The 21,509-nt window shown below is 40.0% G+C and overlaps 1 protein-coding gene across 2 annotated transcripts in view; it reads right to left on the bottom strand.

Annotated features, from left to right (window-relative positions):
- The window catches only part of LOC141802991 (semaphorin-6D-like), a 207,582-nt gene that overhangs the window by 63,746 nt on the left and 122,327 nt on the right, over positions 1–21,509 (bottom strand). For both annotated transcript variants that reach the window (XM_074686839.1, XM_074686840.1), the window contains exons 6-15: positions 21,353–21,410; positions 18,058–18,114; positions 15,508–15,609; positions 5,465–5,555; positions 5,266–5,388; positions 3,150–3,238; positions 2,936–3,025; positions 2,725–2,852; positions 725–856; positions 478–633 (exon numbers count right to left, since the gene is read on the bottom strand). In XM_074686839.1, the coding sequence (XP_074542940.1) occupies positions 478–633; positions 725–856; positions 2,725–2,852; positions 2,936–3,025; positions 3,150–3,238; positions 5,266–5,388; positions 5,465–5,555; positions 15,508–15,609; positions 18,058–18,114; positions 21,353–21,410 (1,026 nt within the window). The remainder of the gene's footprint in view (positions 1–477; positions 634–724; positions 857–2,724; positions 2,853–2,935; positions 3,026–3,149; positions 3,239–5,265; positions 5,389–5,464; positions 5,556–15,507; positions 15,610–18,057; positions 18,115–21,352; positions 21,411–21,509) is intronic.

The raw sequence follows: 21,509 nt of genomic DNA, 5'->3' as shown, positions 1-21,509 counted from the left end.
TAAACCTCACTGCGGTTAAAACTCACATCAGTTCGGGCTAATTTTCACATTTAGATGCAGAGATGCGTTGAAATTCCCGTCACAGAGCAGGCGCTCGTGAAGATGGCTCCACAGATCAGCGGCTCTGACATTTGACGAAGGAGATAATTTAAGTGCAGCTTGTAAATCATGTAACAGAGCCATTTGTGGACGTCGACAAACACAGAAAGCAGGCGTAATGATCCATCAAGGTTCAGCCGAGCAGGAAGAGAGGCTTCGTCTTTGTGACGAGTAAATCTGCTCATCTGACACAAACTCAACCAAGAAATTCTCAGCAGTGATTTTGTTTTTAACAAGTGGGGGAGAATATGTGACGATCGAAATACGACTGAAGAGGATTTCTTCAACAACTCTGATCCAATGTCCTGCTGAGAGGGATTAAGCCAGACCTTGAAACATCATCACTGAGGAGTCAGAGAGTCTGTGTTGGCGTGTTACCTGCTGGAGGTCCTGGTGAAGACGGGCCGGTCGTTGACGGAAGGAACGGCCTCATCCATCAGAGGATACGACTTTATGAACGTCAGAGTCTCATCGGGGAACTGGACTGAGGACTTGTAGTCTGCAGCGGGGCCATCGCCGGCACACGAACCAGGTCTGAGGATGACAAAACAAAAGTAAAAAAAATAACCCTGGTTTAAAATACTTCCAGCTTCTCAGAGCCCCATCAACCTGCTGGGAGTCTCACCTTGGTCTGGGGACTTGCTCGTCAGGAACCGGCGTCCAGGATGAGTCACTGGTCCGCTGCTCCTTGAACTTCCCGTTGAAGACTTTCTCGATGTCATCCATGTAGAAAGCACAGACTGCAGAGCCCGGGATGCTGCAAAGACGGACAAAGAGTTTTTTTATAAAAAATCATCAGTGCACAGATGTTCTAAGCGGTCTATGTCGCACCCACCATTTATCATAGTATGGTTTTGAATCATCTTTGAACGTGACGCAAAGCCTAATTTTTAACCTCCTATAACTAATGAAAACTAAACTTTTCACATCTGTACTGCAGCCAACCACCAGGGGGAGCAGTTTTTGTGGCGACCTCACTTCAAGCTGAGCAAGATGACGTCCATTTCTTTTACAGTCTATAGTCCTGCCCCATGAAGTTCGTCCCCAAGAGGTGGGGCCAGTTTGTCCCGCATGTCATTCCCCGCTCTCACCCTGTTTCCCACAAGCTATTTCTACACCCGTCCACTGTCCTCTCCCCACTGAGTGAAAAGCATGGAAAGCACAAGAACATAACTAAGAAAAACAAACATATTGATCCATCAAGAATGGGGATGGGTACCTTTCACATTTAAAACAATAGGATACGGAGGCCCGGTACCTGGCAATCAGTGTCTGTACTCAACGGTAGCATTTTTTGGTACTTTTTTGTGTTTATGTGGTATTTTTTTCCATGTAACATGGTTATTCTTCAATATATAACTTTACAATGCTGTGTTCATGTCCAGCATAGAAAATCGCCTCTTTCACTCCCTCTCAGTCACAAGGATGGGTTTAAGTACCAAAACATGGTACCTTTTGATTTTATGTGAATTTGGTTGGTACCTATAAAAGTACCTAATTCGATACCCATCCCCAGTTCAGAGAAAGTTTGAGTGGATGAAAATGTAGAGCTGGAGGAGTTACAAGGTGAAAAGAAAATAAGTGACCAGGAACTAGGGGTGCAGGACATATCGGTATCAATATGGGTATCGGCCAATGTTGGTCATTTTTTCTAACATATCGGTATTGGCTGAAGAGTAAAAGTGGACCGATATTTACTCATTAGCTGCCAGCCATTTTCAGTGCATCTTTAGCTAGGGATGGGTACCTTTCACATTTGAAATGATACAGTACAGATGCTGGTACCCGGCAATCGGTACCTGTACTCAACGGTACCAATTGCCAGGTACTTGTTTGTGTTTTTGTGGTAAAATATATCAATTTGTTCAATAATAGAACTTAAAAAAAATTCAATTTAACATATTTATTCTTCAATATATAACCTTGCAATGCTGTGTTCACGTTCAGCATGGAAAATTGCCTACTGTTCCTCTCCCTCACAGTCACAAGGATGCATTTAGGTACCTCAACATGGTACCTTTCGATTTTCCATGAATCGGTACTTCCGACCGAATTTGGTCGGTACCTATTTAAGTACCTTAATTCGATACCCATCCCTATCTTTAACGATCTTTCAAGACCCGAAAAATCTTGTTTTCTATGACTATGTAAACACTCAAACTACCTAAAAAGAGTGAACTCTCTTCTTTTATGTCTCTCTTCTTGTTTTTGGTCCAAAAAACAGACAAATCATACTTTTTTTGACAGTGTTCATCTCAGGTGCTCCATCCTTTGATCCTCTCCATGGTCATCTTTTCTTACGATCATGCCACTTTTTATCTCTAAACTACCTTGACACACCATCTGTGTCTACATTGTTTTTATTTTTTTTCACCAATATTGATATCGGTTGAAATTGGTTATTGGCCATAACAGCAATATTAATATCGGATATCGGAATTGGCCAAAGTTTTCATATCTACGAATCCCAACCAGGAACCAAAACGAACGCAATCCAGCATCTAAAGACGTCAAATTCCTGTAGCGGTACTAAAACTTTGGAGAAAGGAGGAGAAACCATACAACTGCCCGGAGGAAAACACAAGGATAATGATCAGGGCCTGTATGCACTGATCTTCTGTGTACCTGTTGGCCTGAGTGGTGAAAACCCCAACCACAGCCGGTCTCTGGTTGATCTGCAGCACGTTGGTGAGCGACTGAAGAACGTCAAAGTAGAAGAAGGAGTCTCCAGGAACCGAACAGTTCAGACGAGCCTGAAAAACACAGAATGAACATGTGAAGAGAGGCTTTCAGAAATAAGGTTCAGAGTCAGGGTGTGATGAGTGATGGGTGTTACTTTGAGGAAGGAGGTCCAGTATCTCTCCAGGACTCTGGGTGATCCACCGTTATCATTCTTACAAACGCGGGCCACTCGAGAGAACACCACCTGAAGACAGAGAGAGTGTTTAGACTCTCAGACAGCGAGGAGGAGGAGCTTAGTCCTCCTGGTTAACTAGAGGTTAGAGTCCCCTCTTTACTCTACACACACACACACACACACAGGCCGTCACCTTGCCCAGGGCGGTGTACTCCACAGCGATCTCACTGAGAAAGAAGTAGACGTAGTTGCCGTAGTCGATGGCGTGCAGAAAATGTGGCTCTGCAGGAAGGAAGAGAGGGATGAGGAGTTTATCATCAGTCTGTTTCAGGTCAAGACTCTCCTCACATCTCCTCTCTGTAACACTTCACCTGCAGTGTGAGGTTTTAACACGTACCAGCACTTACTGGGTGATAAAACACCTGCAACCACAACTTCACTTCAACTAGCCAAACTAAAAACCTCACGGACAAAAAGCCCTAGAGGTTTATAGAGGGCTGAGCATCTCTATGAGTAAAATAATGATAAACTGGATCTGATTGAAGGCAGAGTTTTGAGTCAAAAATCTTTGATATATAATCTGTCCTATCTTATCATACCGCATCAGTGAAATTAAATCATATCATATCATATCATATCGCATGGTACCATATGATATGGTACCATATCATATGGTACCATATGATATGGTACCATATGATATGGTACCATGTCATATGGTACCATATCATATCGTATCATATCATATCATATTATATTGTATCGTATGATATGATATCATATCATATCATACATATCATATCGTATCATATCATATTTTATTGTATTGTATCGTATCATATCGTATCATATCGTATCATATCATATCATACCGTATCATACCGTATCGTATCGTATCGTATCGTATCGTATCGTATCGTATCGTATCGTATCGTATCGTATCATATCATATCATAAGATATTATTCTGTTGTATGAAATCAATTCATATTTAAAAGGCTGGTAGGTGTCAGCCAATTTGCAAACGCTAAAACACAAACGCTAAGGCCACGAAACAATGGAAGTACAGTCAAAACAGAAGTTAGGAGGACTGGTTTCCCAACAGACACAAAACAATTGTTAAAGTAAGCAAATGGTTGTTTTCTTTTTTAACCTTCAGCTTAAATAAATATAGCTTGTAATGCTAACGTTATGACATGACTAATTCATAAAGCTAAGTATAAAATGACATATTTTTCGGGTAAATAAAGAAACGAGTACTATGAAGGATATTACAAGGTGAAACCCCTACAAAGCTTCATCAAAGATAAAGTGATGAAATGAAAAGAAAATAGTTTAGCTACTTTCACAACTTTTCTGTGTTTGTTGGGATTACTATCCTCTTTTAGCTTCTGCTGTATTCTCACTTTTGCATTTGTATTATAGCTTTTGCAAATGGTCTAACATCAACCAGCTACTGTACATAAAGTTTGTATAATATCAAATCAAACATTTTGTTCTGTATCTTAAAATTTTGTTTTGTATCATTTCATATCCCATCATTACTAGGGGTGGGAGAAAAAAAATCAAAGGTCGATAAATCGGGGAACATTTGTTTGACAATATTGAAATCAAGATTCTTTGTCAAAAAAATGTTTTCTTTTTTAATTTAAATTCTTCTTTTTTTGTTTATAGACTGGATCAGAAAAAAAGTTACCACTTTTCTCCAGCAGAGGGTGAAATTTTTCTCACTGACTCACATGATGTGCATTTTATGAGAAAATATGGCTCCTGATATAGTCTGTAAACATCATTATCATTGAACTTTTTCACATGGTGTGGTGTAAAAAAGAAACAAACTTAAAACTGCAAAAATCGTAAATATCAAAGATTTGCAATTTAAATCAAATCAGCACCCCAAATGTGTTTTGTTACATTTCATATCAGCTCATACTCTACAGTTAGATAATGTATCATTCATTACACATTTTATCGTATCCAAAAAATTGATTTCATTTTTATTTTTAATTTATCCTTTCATATTGTTTCATATTTTATCCGGTCATACATGATCAAAACGAAAACATTTTACCATTACTTGTTGCATTTTTTCATAACTTTCCATTTTTTAACATAGTGTTTGGCGCTATATTATTTCAAATTGCAGCGTATCTTACTATATTGCGTCTCATCACAACTTATCCTATTATACCATGTCATTTGGAAGTCTTACTGCATCTTACCACATCAAAACAATTGTAAGGGATTATACAGTATATCCCGTCCTGTCTTGTGTTGTATCGTTGCATCACGTGGTGTCTGAGGACTCACCTCTGAGCCACTTGGAGTCGTACTTGACGGTCCTCAGGACGGGTCGTCCGTCTCCCAGACTTCTGTAGATGACGGCGTCACTGGCCAGGAAGTCTGTCATGGTGGCTGAGTAGAAATCTCCTCCTGAAAGATGATCAGGTGTTAAAAAAGGACAAAAAAAAGGTGTTTGTAGAGATAAATGTTTTCACTTTTTACTCACCGGCAAACAGTCCAACATTGGACTGACCAGACTCAAAGGGGCACCGAGCCTGACCGACCACCTCCTCCCCAACCCGCTCCAAGCCTGTCATCTGAGAGAAGACGGAAAAAAAAAACATAAATTTCTTTACAGGTTTGAATTGTCTCTTCCTCTCCCTGAATCAGTAAATAAGAAATAATCTCGTCCTCTCTGCTCTGCCTGTATTTTAAGCGTCATGCCATAACCTTTGCTGTGATAAGGGAGCTTTATAAATAACACTCAGGCTTCACACCTGTCTCCTCCTCACCTTCATTCTGTCTGAGGCGTATAGCTTGATAATTTGTGGATAATGCGTGGTAATGTTCTTCCCAGCGTGGCAGCAGAGGGGATAATAACGCTGCCTATCAGCTGGTGTCAGTCGGCGCTCTGCTCTGCAGGAGGACTTGTACAGTGCCTGCGCTAAGAATACCAGCCACAGATCTACAGACGGCACAGGTGAGCGTGATATCAGCTCAGAGAATCACAGACTGACCCGTTCACCTGCTGTCTGAGGCTGTCACCAGCCTGAGCACAAAGAGATGTTTTTCTCCTGTTTACTGTGTGACAGAAATCAGAGCATTACTCTCTGTGACACTTTTAAAAACACACAAATTAAAAATAAAACACATAATCTCTTCCAGGCGATGACAGACGCTCTCACGGCTTGTTTTAAGGCTGATCTCTGCTCCGTCATGACGCTACGCCGCAGTCACTTCTCTCTGAGCTGCCAGGGAGGCTAACTATAGATGCATGAAGCGCAGACAGGATGACGGAGTACACACCGGTCCCCTGACTACACCAGGCACCTTCTCCCAGGTCTGTAAACAACATGGCTTCCAAATGCTGGTCTGGATGCCAGCTCATTGAAGTGGGGCCTGTAGCAGCGTCAGTCGGTTGGGTGGGCTCTAATTGAGTGTGGGCTCGGAGTGGGACTTTAGGTTGGCCTGATTCAAACAAGGCCTGAAGCTCAGGAAGTGGTTTCAGGAACAACAACACAGCAATGAGATAAGAGCAGAGAGTTTATGGTAAGGCAGAGCCAGTAATATGTCAACTATCAGTGTTTTCCTTGGGGAAACTTCATAACAGTTTCCCAAGAAAACTCTGATTCAGGATTTTCAGCTTGAAGTTTCACTGAAGAAGTGATCACGCAAAGAAATGTAAATCACTCTCTCACAACAGATTTCTATTTAATAAACTCAACATGGTATAACTCCTTATTTACCAAAATTGATATAAACAAAATAGTGCTAGCTTGATGCTAACGCGTATGGGAAATTGCACTGGTATGCTAGCGATTAGCATACATTGGTATAACAGGGCTTCAGACTAACATTTTGCATTAGTTGCACCAGTGCACCTACCTTTTTATTTTAGGTGCACCTAAATATAAACAAGAATAAGTTGTAGTGAAATGTTTTTTGAAGCACAATTATAAAGAAAAAGTGTTTAAAGTGCTTCACTAAGCTGAAATTGAACATTTTAAACCCAAACATGAAGAAAAATAAAACATTTCCAAAACAAAGTGCCTGCACTGCAGAAAGACAGGCCCGGTGAACAATAGTAAATAAAATATGAATCCTCTCTTCAATGAATCTCACATTAAATTAAGTGCAAAAATGTGAATAATCACACCAGATCTCCGGCTCAACCACTGAAATATGTCAACATGTAGAATGCAAGTTTTATAAAATGAAAAGAAACCCTGCGTGAACAGAACTATAAATATCAAAATCTTACTGATCTCTCAGTAACGAAACACAAAATAAACTAAATGCACTTTAAAGTTATTATTATTCTATAATTGCAGCCTTTGCAATTTGAAAATTGCACTCTATTTCATTGTGATGTTGGTTTAAATTTGATTAATTGTTCAGCCCTAATTCATTCACCATTTGGGAACAACAGAAGAGAAGAGTCTGGCTAGAGATTTGGAGCCGCGCTGGGCTGGGAGCACCAGGCGTCTTTTACAAGCAGAGCGTAGTGGACCAGAAAGAGTGAAGACCTAGAAGAGGGACCAGGCGATGTCTTGAAGACATCTCTCATGAGCTGTTGTCTACAAAGTTATGAGGTATTTACTGTGGTGGATGATTCAAGCTTGATTAAGGGGCTGTTTACACAACAACAGTTTTATGATGAGACACAAAAGTTTTGTTGCGTTTCAGCTTTGCGTTTACATGGAAACAGAGTTTTAGCTGACCTAAAACAATAACTTTTGAAAACGGCCACCAGAGTGGGATTTTTCTGAAGATTTTCAGATTGTCGTGGTCTATCATGTTGTGCTTGTGCTGCTCAATCTGCTGAATCTACTGGCTGCCTTTAACAAAATATGCATCTGTTGCTCCACTTCTGCTCTTAGTTTTTACCAAAACACCATATGATTGGGTCAACTCTACTCTAGTGGAGATCTTCCAAAAGCGACTTCTGGAGAAGACAGTTACAGGGCCAACTACAGGCCTGGCATGCTTACTACAGCGTTTTCAGTCCCTCTGTGTTTCTGATTTTTTTCACAGCGTTTTAGTGCTTTCAGATAAAACGCTGTCATGCAAACAGGGCCTGATAATAAATAAATAAATTTTGAAAAGTCAGCATGCATCACAGTAATCAGGCTGAATTATTACAGAGGCCTTTGATGGAGAAACCATAACACTGTCTGGGTGAACGGATTCAGAGAGCTTCTCTTAAAGAAGTCAAATTTACCCACTTTCATTCATCCACAGTGCTGTACGTGGGTTAATTATTCAGCTGGTGATGCGTTTGTGGGCTGAGCTGATCAGACCATGATAACGCCTCATCGTCAGTGTGGAAGCTCTGCTGATAACCCCATGCTAATGTGGCTAACTCAGGCCTGAGGCTGTGGGAGCGTTTAGCCTCCTGTAAAGGCTCATAAATACACCTGTCTGTGTTTTTTCACCCTCAGGGAGACGAGTCTGTTTATAGCTGCGAGCTCTGCTCTCTCTGACCTCGCTCCCTCCCAGAAGACCTCTCTCCCTTTCTCTCTGTAAGTCTTTATCTAGCTCGGTCTCCCTGGCTGTGTTTGAATTCATCATTAAATAGGACAAAGTGGAGGCTTGTCTTCACCTTGGCCCCGTCCATTATTCACATCAAATGTGTCCTAATTTATGACACATGATGAGCAGAGCATCACCACAGCACATCCTTTGTCTATGACACAGTTTGACTGAATGTTTCATCTTTCTACCGACGCTTTAATCCATGAGATTAACAGAAACGCACTCACAAGTATCAGATTAATTTGGCCGATACCAGGCTGTGAGGAAAATCTGTTTGACGTGACTTTTAACAAGGAGTGTGTTTGTTTTAGAAATAAATGGAGATCAGATCTTTTATTCTAACTTTACTTTTCTTTGTTCAAGACACCTTTTTACCCTGATGAGGTAAGGTTTTCATCAACAGTTAGGTAGAGCTACAGTTTGAAACGTGACGACAAGCAAACATTGTCAGTTTGTACCATAGTTTAGTAGCTAGCTATCTTAGTGTAATGTTAGTGAATCCTGGTCATGTCCTGCCAGTCATCTACCAATCAGAGCTAACGTAACCTCACTCTTCATTTCATTGATAGACTCTCAAGTTTGAACAGACCACTGCAGAATAACTGCTGACTGTGGGTTGGAATCAACATTAGCACAAACAGTTTAGCCCTTTTAGCCTTTGACTCAAGTTGATGTTGTAGCCAGTGTTTTAGCCTTCACTCGAGTTGTAGTTATAGCTTATGTTCTAACCTTTGGCCAATGTTTTAGCCTTTAGCTTGTGTTTAAGCTTTTAGCCTGTGTTTTAACCTTAAGCTTGTATTTTAGCCTATAGCTTGAGTTTTAGCTTATGTTCTAGTCTTTGGCCCATGTTTCAGTTTTTGGCTCTTGTTTTAGCATTTAGTCTGTTTCTTAGCCTCCAGCTTGTGTTTTAGCCTTAAACTTGAGTTTAAGCTCATGTTCTAGCCTTTGGCCCATGTTTCAGCCTTAAGCTCATGTTTAAGCTTTCAGCTTGTATTTTACCTTTAGTTTGAGTTTTAGCATATGTTCTTGCCTTTGACCAGTGTTTTAACCCTTAGCTCTAGCTTTAGCCTTTAGCTTGTGTTTTAGCCTTTAGCTTGTGTTTTAGCTTATGCTCTGGCCTTTAGTCCATGTTTTGGTTTTCAGCTCATGTTTTAGCCTTTAGCTTGTTGTTGTTGATTTATCTTTCTTCTGCTCTGCTGTCCTTTTTCTGTCTGATGGTTAGGCTCCAGTGTCCACCATCACTACAAAATTAATCACATAAATCATTTTCAGCAGAGAAAAAAAAAACAGATCTCTCTTTTCTCTACTAAACTTCGTCAGCTGGCTTGGTGTTGTTACAGAGACTTGGACATGCTGTTTAATATTGTCTCGCCTGATCTGATCCAGAAGCTTAGAAATAGCATTTAGGAATAACTTTTATTGGTGCTGATAATCTCATTTTAAAGTGTGGATTACGATCAGGCAAATATCTAGAAGGGAGAAAGAGAAATACATCACAGTATCATCTGCAAACTGACTGATATTAGGGACAGTTTCAGCCTGAACTGTTGTTTGGATGCAGCTCAGATTACAGACTCTGGAGAACAAAATGCAATCAAGTCAAACAGTGGAAAGAGCAGCATCTTAAAGGTATATTTCAACCATTTTTATGCCTAAAATTTTTCCACAGAAACCAATGGGTGACGTCACAGAGACACAGGACGGTTAGGTTCATACTGGGTCTTCACTTGTTGGTGGTGTAGCTTTCTTTAAGCAAACAAGTTAGCTTTGACCTCTGTGATGTGTTCACATACTGTGACAATTTCCAGTTTTGAAAATATCTGTAAAATAGGTGAAAATTCCTGTCATCAGAAATCAGCAGACTGAAAAAATGTGAGGCCTCTTTTTTAAGGATGAGTTCACTGTTAAAGTGGGACAAAGTGACATATCAGTTTTTCCATCCAGCTTGTGTCTGAGGAGACACGTGGGTTGGTTTTTACTCGTGACACAGAACCTCCTCAGGTTTTCTGCCTTCGTGTTAAATGATGCGAAAGTTCTTTTGTCTCTTTAGTCCCCGCAGCCTGACTCGCTGAGAGCAGAGATCAGAGAGTAACGATGTCCTTCTGAATGTCAACTAAGCCCACGGATAATTAGAAACAATTCATCACAGCAGTTTGACAAGAAAATATCAGCCTCGGCTGCGGTTAGTCCACAGGTTTTATCAGCAGTTGTCTTTAAAACTGCTGCAACCTGGAGTCGCTCCACTTCACTTTCTATTCAGATTTTATTTTGCAGCATCAAAAACAAAAAGACGGAGCAACAACTTTTTTTGTTTGCAGCCGTATCTGGATTTAGCTCCAGCTTTTCTTCTTCAGGTAAATGTGTTGTTTCCCCGCCGCTGGAGGTTTCAAAGCTCAGGAAGCTTCCACAAAAAAGGGTCAGCGCCTGTCAATCAAACCTGCAGCGCTCAGCAGGGTGAGCGAACAAAGAGGAACAGGAGTTTGGATTGACACCTGAAATTGTGGCTTTTGTGAAGGTGTTTTGTTTGGTTGTGACGAGGCCTCTAAAGCTGCTGACACTTTCAATTAGCAGAGGGTGAAGCTGAACGAGAAGGGGGGGGCAGGCGCCGTTAGAATGAAAGTCCCCACGTCCTCCACGTCTTCCACTTCTCGCTCTGCTCATTAACCCAACATCAGGTTCGTGTGTGTGTGTGTGTGTGTGTGTGTGTGGAAATTCAACAGCTGGGAGCAAAGTTGGCAGGTTGGTGAAAACACACACACACACACTCACACCTGAGGTGACTCTAAAACTGCAGCCACCGAGTTCATGATAAAAACATATATTCACTCCTCATGAAAAGTCAAAACTAGGAACCAAGTTTTCCCGTGTCTCAGACTCTGTTTGGTCCCGCGGGTCCTCATTTATGTTCTGCAGACCTCTGATAAGCTGCTATTTCTGGAGAACGGACCACGGCGAGGGAAACAGTCCTGATAGGAGACCGCAGAGGGCCGGTTCAATCATGTAGTTCTGGCGAGAAGTGCGGTGGGTTTAAGGTCAGCTCATTACTCGAGTATGCACCCTGCTATTACAGCCGCGGCGAGGGGAAAAACGAACAGTAAGTGAAGGTTACGTTGATTTAAATGGCTATTTGAGCCTTAAATTGGCGGATCAGTGGCTGATATATAAAACAGTGATGTAATCACGAAACATGCATCATTGCAATCACACTCCCGTTAAAGATACACAGAAATATTTTTTTTCCACCTACTCGTTACTTTCCCAAAAAGTATTTTAATCAAAAACAGAATTCCTCCTTCATAAATGTAATTAGTTACCTGGGAAAGTAATTTTTGCACTACTTTTTTGAAAAAAAAACCTTTAATTTTGCTAAAGAATTCAGGTTTGAGCAGTTTTTTTTATGTTGACATGTATGTTTTTGCCTTTTCTATCTGTAACGTTGACGTGGTCTCTGTTAACTCCCATCCTAAAAACGCCACTTTTAACCCCACAGACCACTACAGACTGGGCATATTAAATCTGCAGCTCCTGTCCTGTGTCTAGCTGAGTGATTCAGGTCAGATAGACCAAATTTGGAAGGATTCTCCTGCTTTTTAACCCTGTCTCTAGCTCCACCCCTGACTTGTAATTTCTCCAGATTTAACCCTTATTTTAAAGTCTGGTCCCGTCGTCTGTTATATTTTTTCGAGTCAAAACAAGTTGGATACTTGTGTCTCACATTCAAACCTCAAAAAGCATCCACCCCTCTTCCTGAAATTGGTTTGATCGAAATGCAGGTTACACAGACACATTCAGGAAGCTGTGCGATATTTGTTGCTGAAAAGTTGACTTTAGCATCAGCTCTTTGTGAAAGATGTGTCAACATGATTGTTCTCATTGTTACCTGTGTGTGTGATGCTTTTCCGCACATTTTAATTGCAGCTCCTCTTTTTGTGCCTGGCTGAGCCAAAGCTTAACATTATACCTCGTGAGCAATCGATCAATGGCTTTTCAAACCCTCTGGATCCCGAACCTGAGGGCGGGTTGAAAACGCACTTAATTTCAAATGACTGGCATTTAAATTTAAAGCTGTAAAAACTGGTGTTGTCATCAGATTCTCAAGTTTCTGACGGTCCCTGAATGTATCACATGTGACGTCGAAAGAACAATGATTTTTGTGAGAGTGCCGTCCACATCATGTTTATTCACAAGCCCTCTTTAAAAATCAGCAGAAAATCAACTGTTTCTCCAGCTCAATTATGTAAAAAAAAATTAATTCTACACTCTTTACTGCTTCGAACAAGCCCTGAATAATCGATATTTGTCCTGTATTAAAATTCAAAATACTCATTGAAAATTTCCTTTCATTTTCCTGGTTTCATGTTTCAGCTTGGAGCTGCTCTGCACCAATGAGCAACAGTTTGTGTGTTCAGAGCTTGTAAAAATGACAATACTTCACTCTTCTGTGATCCAAGACTTAAAAAAAGTGTTTTTTATATAGTTATTCACTGTTTTCATTGTTTTAGAGTAAATATTCAATGTCCACCTGTCTTTATTGAATAGTTTCTTGCATTCTGGTTCTGTTATGTTGTTGAGACATTGTTGAGTTACATCTGTCTTTAGCCCTGGTTCTCCTGACCGCATATAAGTGTAGAACTTCATATTGCAGTGAAAAATGAGTCCACAGTGAGTAAAAATGTGACAGAAGCAAAAAAACGCTCAGAAAGTGCTTGGGATACAGGCTTTTCAAAAATCATCAATTAAGCCAGAGAAAAAGTACAGCACGGTATCATCTGCATAACGAGTGATACACATAGCAGCCAGTTTTAGATCAAACTACTGTTTAGATGAAGAGTGTATAAATTATCTTCAAAAATGTCTAATTCCCCAAGAGAATTTTTTTTTGTGTCTGAAGTCAGACTCAAGCTTTTCCCTCAATCTAGTCAAAGTTTAAAATGAAAAACACATAAAATCACTCTAACAATTATTACTATTTATCACTCTTGATGTAGAGGTGTGACATGAATTAAGGGTGTTCCAAGACAGTGTTTCCCAAACTTTTTTCCAGGTGACCCACTCTTTTGGTGGAACAAGCCACGGCGACCCAATCCAAAATATGTCATCCGTAAACCAACTGACAGGATAACTGTGCAAAGATAAAAGGGTTCTTTAATCATGGTTCTGCATTATCTTATGTCTTCTGTACCAGCTAGCAGGCCTAACACATTTGACAAATGCATTTCAGCTTTGTTAGGCTTACGCTTTGAAAATACTTGCATTTTTTAACTGTGACAAGTTAGCCTGCTTGCTTTTCAGGATTGTATCCCATTCATGTGATATTAAGATGAGATGTTCATCCAGAGTTAACGCAACAGCATCCTTCAATGCCTAGTTTTCAGTGTGACATCACTGCACAGCTGTAACAAGCTGTAACAGCCTATTTCTGCAGCTGGTGCCTGTCCAAGATCCAGCGGTGACTTTGGACTTTTAAACTCAAAGGGGTCCGACTTTAATGTTATACTCTCTTTAATGACTGTCTGCTACAATTTGGTGTCAGCTGCAGGTTTGTACGATAATTTGTTTCCTGACAGTGTTAAAAATTATGATGACCCAGCATAAATTTCGTATTCTGGATTTTAGTATCCAGAATATTGCCAGGATCTGGATCGTACTTTTACATTTGTCAGAAATTATGGTGACCTTGTCTTGTTCACAGACAAAAAACAACATGTTAACACTTTTCCAGTTACAGTAAATGTTGTGGTGATGTCCCTTTACAATGAAAACCCAACCAGCTATGACAGTGTGAGGAGCTAATCATCAGTAAACAAATTGGCGAGGGGAGATTTCTTTTGGTTAAGGAAAGTATGAATTTTGTGTAAATATTCTAAAAACTAATTTGGTGACCCAAAAAAGTTTATAAATAAAGTTTTTGGGTGATGGAAAAGTTAGCAAAGGAAAGTTAATTGTGACTTTGTGACCGAAAATCACAGAGCGGTATCGTCTGCGTAACGATTGATGTTACAGTCAGGTACTTACAGCTGGAGCTAATGCATGTGAGACACCTCATGCTAAGTGTTAGGATATAATCAGATTATCATCCTGATACCACTTTCCAGTCTTTGGTGTCACACTGACTTGATGTTTCATTATCTTGTGACATTTTACAAACCAGAATCATTCAGATCCAGAATCTCTGGGCCACAGTCGTACTGCTGAATGCTAATTCACTGACTGATCTATCTTCCGGTTGTTTCCGTCTGATGCTCTCTCTGCTGCTGCTCGGCTGTGAATCTTCTCTGAACATGATTATGTATCAGTGGGAACATTTCTGGTCAAATAAAAGTTCAACAGATAAAATAAACTGATCCGATATCTCAGAGCGTGATCCGCTGTATCAAAAGCTTTTTCCTTGTCAGTTCAAACAGCAGCGCTGAGCCTCTCCGTGTCCACGCTCGAACAATATTACAGCTAATGTTACATCAGAGACGCTGCTGTGCATAAATCAGCCGACTGAGCTGCAGAGAGTTTTATATAACACCGCCCAGTTTTCCAGACTCAGGAGAGAAATCCAGGAAGATTCTCTGTGAGGTTGTTGGGTCGTCTTAGAGTGAGAGCCCCTGGCTGGAGGTGCCGTCCGGGGGGAGGCAGAGCCACGCTGGAGTGATTCTCAGAATATGTAAAAGAGGTGCGGTCGAGCCTGACAGGGTGTTAAGTTGCACTTCAACTTCTGCATTAAGCCACTTCCCACAACTGCTGCCTCAGGAAGTCAGAAATCGATATGTAAAGGAGTGAACAGAGGACTTCATTAATGCGAGGGGACACGTAGGAAACAAAGGTGGTTCTCTGAGAAAGACTACAGTAGATCAAAAACCCTCCACACACCCCCTGATTCATCTCAAGGTCACTCTTAAAGTTCTGCTCAGACTCAAACTTCTGTTAGCATCTTCACTCATTCAGCTTCTTCTTCATGTACAGAAGCTAAAAACTGCACAGAAGTCATGAAACAACCTTTTCCAAGGCCCAGGTGTGCATTACCTTGTAGTTCCTGCAGGTGGGGTTGAACGCATTTGTCCCGCAGGCGAAAAGTGTCTCGTCGTTTCGAGGTACCAGGACTTTGACGTAGTTGTAGCACTCATCCTGAGAGATAACACACAGGGGAAAAAAGTGAACGTTTGAAGACAGAAAAGAAAGGAAAGCACAATCCATGTTGGTAACATCGCTACCCACTTTTCAAAGAAAGATAAATACCTTTTGAAGATTTTATTAGCAGCTAATAAAAAAGCTGTAACATGAAAATGGCTGCAAATCAATCCTCCAACAAAGACTGATTGGATAAGCATTGTGCCTCAAATTGAAAAGTATGGAAATAATGAATGGATAAACCACTGTTGTCTGAGCTGACTGTTTATTTCACCATTGTAACAAAAAGGAACATATTGATGACCTATTGTTCATTATTTCTAAACTGTGCTGTTGTCTTCTGTAAATTAAAAAAAAACAATGAACATAAAGTAAAAAAAAAAAGAAAGTAAAGAAAGGACTGAATAATGTGGATTAACAGATCTTTAGGTGTTTAAAGAGGAGGTTAGACTTTATTCTTTCCATCTGGTGCCTCAGTAATATCGTTACATTATTTATATATAAAAAAAAAATAAAAAAAAAAAAAGCAAACACATTTTCACTTTTAAAATTAAAGTAATATGATGTATATTTAATTTTTAAATCCTTTATTTGGAAAAGAAAATCATGTGTTTTTGTTTTATTTTCAGTAAGAAAAATTCTTTCGAGACCAAATGTACCTCTTTAACCTGACCAGTCCAGAAAAATGTCTTATTTCATGTTATTTAAAGACAAATATGAGGCCTGAATTGCTTAAAACAAGTAAAAAAAAAAATCCACTCATATAATAAGAGAAAATTCACTTGTACTAAGACATTTTTCCAGTTTCAAGCAAATTTTTTGGAAAATGTTTTTTATTCCTTGGCAGATTTTTTTTTTTACTTGTGACAAGCAATTTAGACCTATTTTTTGTCTATAAACACCTTGAAACAAGACATTTTTCTGCACTAATAAGTTGATTGTGGCTCATATCAAGTATAACATGACATTTTTTACTTAAAATAAGACAAAAACACTTGATATAATTTCAGTTTTTTGCAGTGTAATGTCCCATTCCACAAAATAATTAATTAAATTTTATATATATATACATATGAATAAAAAAATATTTCATTGTATCTAAATGCTTTTTGAGCATAAAGGTACAATAACATACCACAACATTCAGTGAAAATGAAAAAATAAAAATAAATCAATTCAAATGTAATTATTTACAATTATTTTCATTCTTTTACTAGAAATAGGACAAAAACACTTGATATGGTTTCAGGTTTTTGCAGTGTAATGTTCCATTTATATATATATATATATATATATATATATATATATATATATATATATATATATATATATATATATATATGTATATATATACATATATATATATATATATATATATATATATATATATATATATATATATATATATATATATATATATATATATATATATATATATATATGAGCATAAAGATACAATAAAATGCCACAAAATTAGGATAAATTATATATATATATATATATATATATATATATATATATATATATATATATATATATATATATATATATAAATATGAGCTGAAAGATGCAATGAAATGCCACAAAATTAAGATAAATTAAAAAAATATATATATATAAATAAATTTGTAGAGATGACCCAATCAGATGTTACTGGGTTGAACATGTTTTACTGAAAAAAAAAACAAAATGTTTTACCGAAAGATTAAGAAGAAATGGTTAAAAAAGCTCTTATTTCAGCCTCTGTCTGAAATGCTTCTGTCTCTTTAAGGACCCTGCTCTTCAAACCCCCCTTCTTTCTGATTGGCCAGCCCTCTGAAGGCCTGTCCGGGTCGGAGTTAGGCACAGACTTCGGTGTTTGAGGTCCAGCTACTCTGACTCTCCATGAACCATGAGATTCTTATGTGATGATCTCATCATTTAGTTTAGTTTAATTTGTCTTTATTTCATTCATCTTGATGGAAAAAAATATCTGTACAATAATAATAATACAAATATAGTATCTCAAACGACTGAAAAGAAGCAGAAGGAAGAAACAGTCTTATCGTATCAGCCCGTTCACTTACAAAATGTTAAATAAGCACATGACATCATGAGAATGGAGCATTTTCATCAATTTACAGACAGATTCAGGGATTTCTAGAAAGTATGAATATGTCATATCAATTATATTTGAAATAAAGGAAAGTAAAATACCCCCTCTTTAAGAAAACTCTTTAAGAAAGCGTCTCAAGGATGTCTGATGCCTTTTGAATCTTTTTCATTTCAGTGAACTTACCAGGAAAATACAGATGGTCAGGAATGAAACTTTTCACCCTCCAATGAGAGCTTTAACCGTGTCTCAGCTCACTTCACATTTAAAAGCTGAACACAACATGTGGGAAACACAATAAGAGCAAAGACAGTGAGTCAAGGATTCACAGGAAGAGGGGGAAGGAGACTCACGCTGTTCTTTCCTCTGACCGTGCACTTGCTGACGTCTTTGGATTTCCACGTCAGCTTCTGAAACACAGAGAGAGGGATTATAAAGAGTAATCTGGTGTGAAGCTCCAGCCTGAAAGGTGTAATTTTCTCACTGCTTGAGCATCGAGGAACAGCGCTTTGGACGAGATCTGAACACAATCATGCAGGTGAGGAGGAGTATGAGTCACATCTGATTGCAGGTGGATGAGTGAGCTGTTACAGAGGCTGGGTATAATACAGGAGCTGTTTGCATCAAAGGAACAAACCCTGACGCCGTGTCATTCATGACTCTGAGGTTTTGTTTCTCTTTCAGAGACTCCGCCCTCAGTCTGAGCGTCCGACGCGAGTTAAACCGAAGAACACAAGTTCATAATTAAAAATAAGATCTTTAAAAACACGCTGAAGCCCAGTGAGGTGCGCAGGTTTTGATGTGGTCCTCTTTCCCCCCAGCCGAGCTCGGATCACAGATAACGAGAGTAACAGCTCACATCAAAGAGCTTCTGCGGGCCTTCCCACAATGCACCGGGAGGCCTATTACAGCCAGGAGCCACCCTGTAACCCTCTCGCTTTGATGAGGAGGAGGTGTTCAGATCAAAGGAAGCGTGTCTTTTGTGCCGCCGCGAACATTACGAGCTGCTGCAGGTTTGTCCGGCCTCTCTGCGACTGCTTTTCAGAAAGTGAGTGGACGCGTCGCTGCGTCGCCTGCCGTTGGGTTCGATGCTCCTCGCCACACTTTTAAGAAAGAGATTACAACATGAGCATAATGCTGAGGCTCAGAGGAGTCTGTGAGACGGTCTGAGCCCATCTGGTGTGCACTTATCAAACACTAGGGGGCGGCAGGCAGAGTTTACGGCTCAGGTTTTTCGCCCTGTGACAGTAGACTGCTCTGGACTGACAGGGGAACAGGATTTTTAGTAATCCAGTTTATAATGTTGAGCAAAACCAGATTATCAGCGACCAGATCTGTTTTTTTTTTATTCCAAATTTTAACACTTCTGTCTGACTTTGGAGCAGGATGATTTCTGTTGACGTTTCCTTCAAAACAGAGAAGCTCGTCTGTGACCAGGACTGAACGTTAACAATGTCTGAGTGTTTCACTGATCTTTGATGTTCACAGACATTTATTTGAACTAAGCTCCCATCATGCACTTGGGCTGTGACGCTAACAGTAAACCTAAACAGTGTGGTTTGTGAAAATACTAAAGAGACTGTTCTGTTCTGTCTGCTTAATGCCTTATTTTTTCATCACTCACTGATGTGGCTGCATGCTTGTTGCCAATTCAAGTTGCCATTTGATGGTTTGTTGCTGTTGCTTGATTGTGTGTTGCTTGCTCGATGCTTCCTGCTAGTTGCCTTTTTCTTGTTGTGACTTGTTTGTATGTTCCTTTCAAGTTGCCTCTGGCTAGTTGCCTTTTGCTTGGGGTCACTTGTTTTTTTCTGTTGCTTGGTTTTGTTGCCTTTTGCAAGTTGCCTCTTGTTAGCTGCCTCTTGCTAGTTGCCAATTGCTTGTTGCCACTTGTTAGTTGCCTTTTGCTTGAAGTCACTTCTTTTTTGTTGATTTCTAGTTGCCTCTTGCTAGTAGCCTCTTTTTAGTTGCCTATTGCTAGTTGTCTCTTGCTAGTTGCCTCCTGCTCGTTGCCTCTTGCATGTTGCCTTTTGCTAGTTGCCTCTTGCTAGTTGCCTCTTGCTAGTTGCCTCCTGCTAGTTTCCCTTCTGCTAGTTGCCTCTTGTAAGTTGCCCTTTGCTCGTTCCCTCTGGCATGTTGCCTCTTGCTAGTTGCCAATTGCTTGTTGCCACTTGTTAGTTGCCTCTTGCTAGTTACCTCCTGCTAGTTGCCTCCTGCTAGTTGCCTTTTGCTAGTTGCCTCTTGTTGTTTGCCTCTTGCTAGTTGCCAATTGCTTGTTTCCACTTGTTAGTTGCCTTTTGCTTGTAGTAACTTCTTTTTGTTGGTTTCTAGTTGCCTCTTGCTAGTAGCGCCTTTTTTGTTGCCTCTTGCTAGTTGCCTTCTTCTTGTTTCCCTCCTGCTAGTTGCCTCTTGTAAGTTGCCCTTTGCTCGTTCCCTCTTGCATGTTGCCTCTTGCTAGTTGCCAATTGCTTGTTGCCACTTGTTAGTTGCCTTTTGCTTGAAGTCTCTTCTTTTTGTTGATTTCTAGTTGCCTCTTGCTAGTAGCCTCTTTTTAGTTGCCTATTGCTAGTTGTCTCTTGCTTGTTGCCTCCTGCTCGTTGCCTCTTGCATGTTGCCTTTTGCTAGTTGCCTCTTGCTAGTTGCCTCTTGCTAGTTGCCTCCTGCTCGTTGCCTCTTGCTAGTTGCCTCTTGCTAGTTACCTCCTGCTAGTTGCCTCCTGCTAGTTGCCTTTTGCTAGTTGCCTCTTGTTGTTTGCCTCTTGCTAGTTGCCAATTGCTTGTTGCCACTTGTTAGTTGCCTTTTGCTTGTAGTCACTTCTTTTTGTTGGTTTCTAGTTGCCTTTTGCTAGTAGCGCCTTTTTTGTTGCCTCTTGCTAGTTGCCTTCTACTTGTTTCCCTTCTGCTAGTTGCCTCTTGTAAGTTGCCCTTTGCTCGTTCCCTCTTGCACGTTGCCTCTTGCATGTTGCCTCTTGCATGTGGCCTCTTGCATGTTGCCTCTTGCTAGTTGCCTCCTGCTAGTTGCCTTGTGCTAGTTGTTCCTTGCTTGTTGTCACTTGTTTTTGTTGCTTTCTAGTTGCCTTCTGCTTGTCGCTCTCTGCTATTTGCCTCTTGATTGTTGCTTCCTGTTAGTTGCCTCTTGCTTGTTGTCCTTTGTTAGTTGCCTCTTTTTAGTTGCCTTTTGCTTGTTGTCACTTGTTTTTGTTGCTTTTTAGTTGCCTCCTGCTTGTTTCTTGCTGTCTTTGTTATTGTTTTTTGTTGCTTATCTGTTGCTTGTTTGTTGCCGTTGTATGAGTGAGTTTGATTCTAATAAAATCTGATCAGATCTGTTTTCTTTATTTACTTTGAAAAAAAAATGACACACATTGTTACCACAGAGGGTGCTGGTGCTCATGGGAAATGAAGTCCCCATCCTATGGAAACACTGCTGATGTCATCCAGAGGGGGCGCCAAATTCAACACAACAAAAATCAGGGTTTGACCTCAGAGCTTGTGGTATTTCATGCTGCACATACGCAGTTTGGCGTTTCTGCGTTCAGTGATGTCACCATCGGGGCTCAGTGATGGACTCTGAGGTGATTACAGAGTGCTGCAGTTGATAGGACTCAAAGGTGTTACCTGTGTTTCTACCTGGAGTCAGTTTCCTCTTACTCACCAGCTGAGGTACAAACTTCTCTGAAGCTGTCGTCAGATTGACGGCGAACACGTGATCCCTGAAGAGGAAGACAGGACCAGAGTTGAAACAGATTCTTTTTGAATGGAGCGTTAAAAATTCAATCACAAACACATCTCTTCATTTTTTTTTACAATGA

The sequence above is a fragment of the Halichoeres trimaculatus genome, unplaced genomic scaffold (genome assembly GCF_033239565.1).
Source record: "Halichoeres trimaculatus isolate MK-OKI-2021-1 unplaced genomic scaffold, fHalTri1.1 fHalTri1_scaffold_14, whole genome shotgun sequence".
NCBI lineage: Eukaryota > Metazoa > Chordata > Actinopteri > Labriformes > Labridae > Halichoeres > Halichoeres trimaculatus.
The sequence above is the reverse complement of the archived record's forward strand: the minus strand, read 5'-3'. Positions and strand labels throughout refer to the sequence as shown.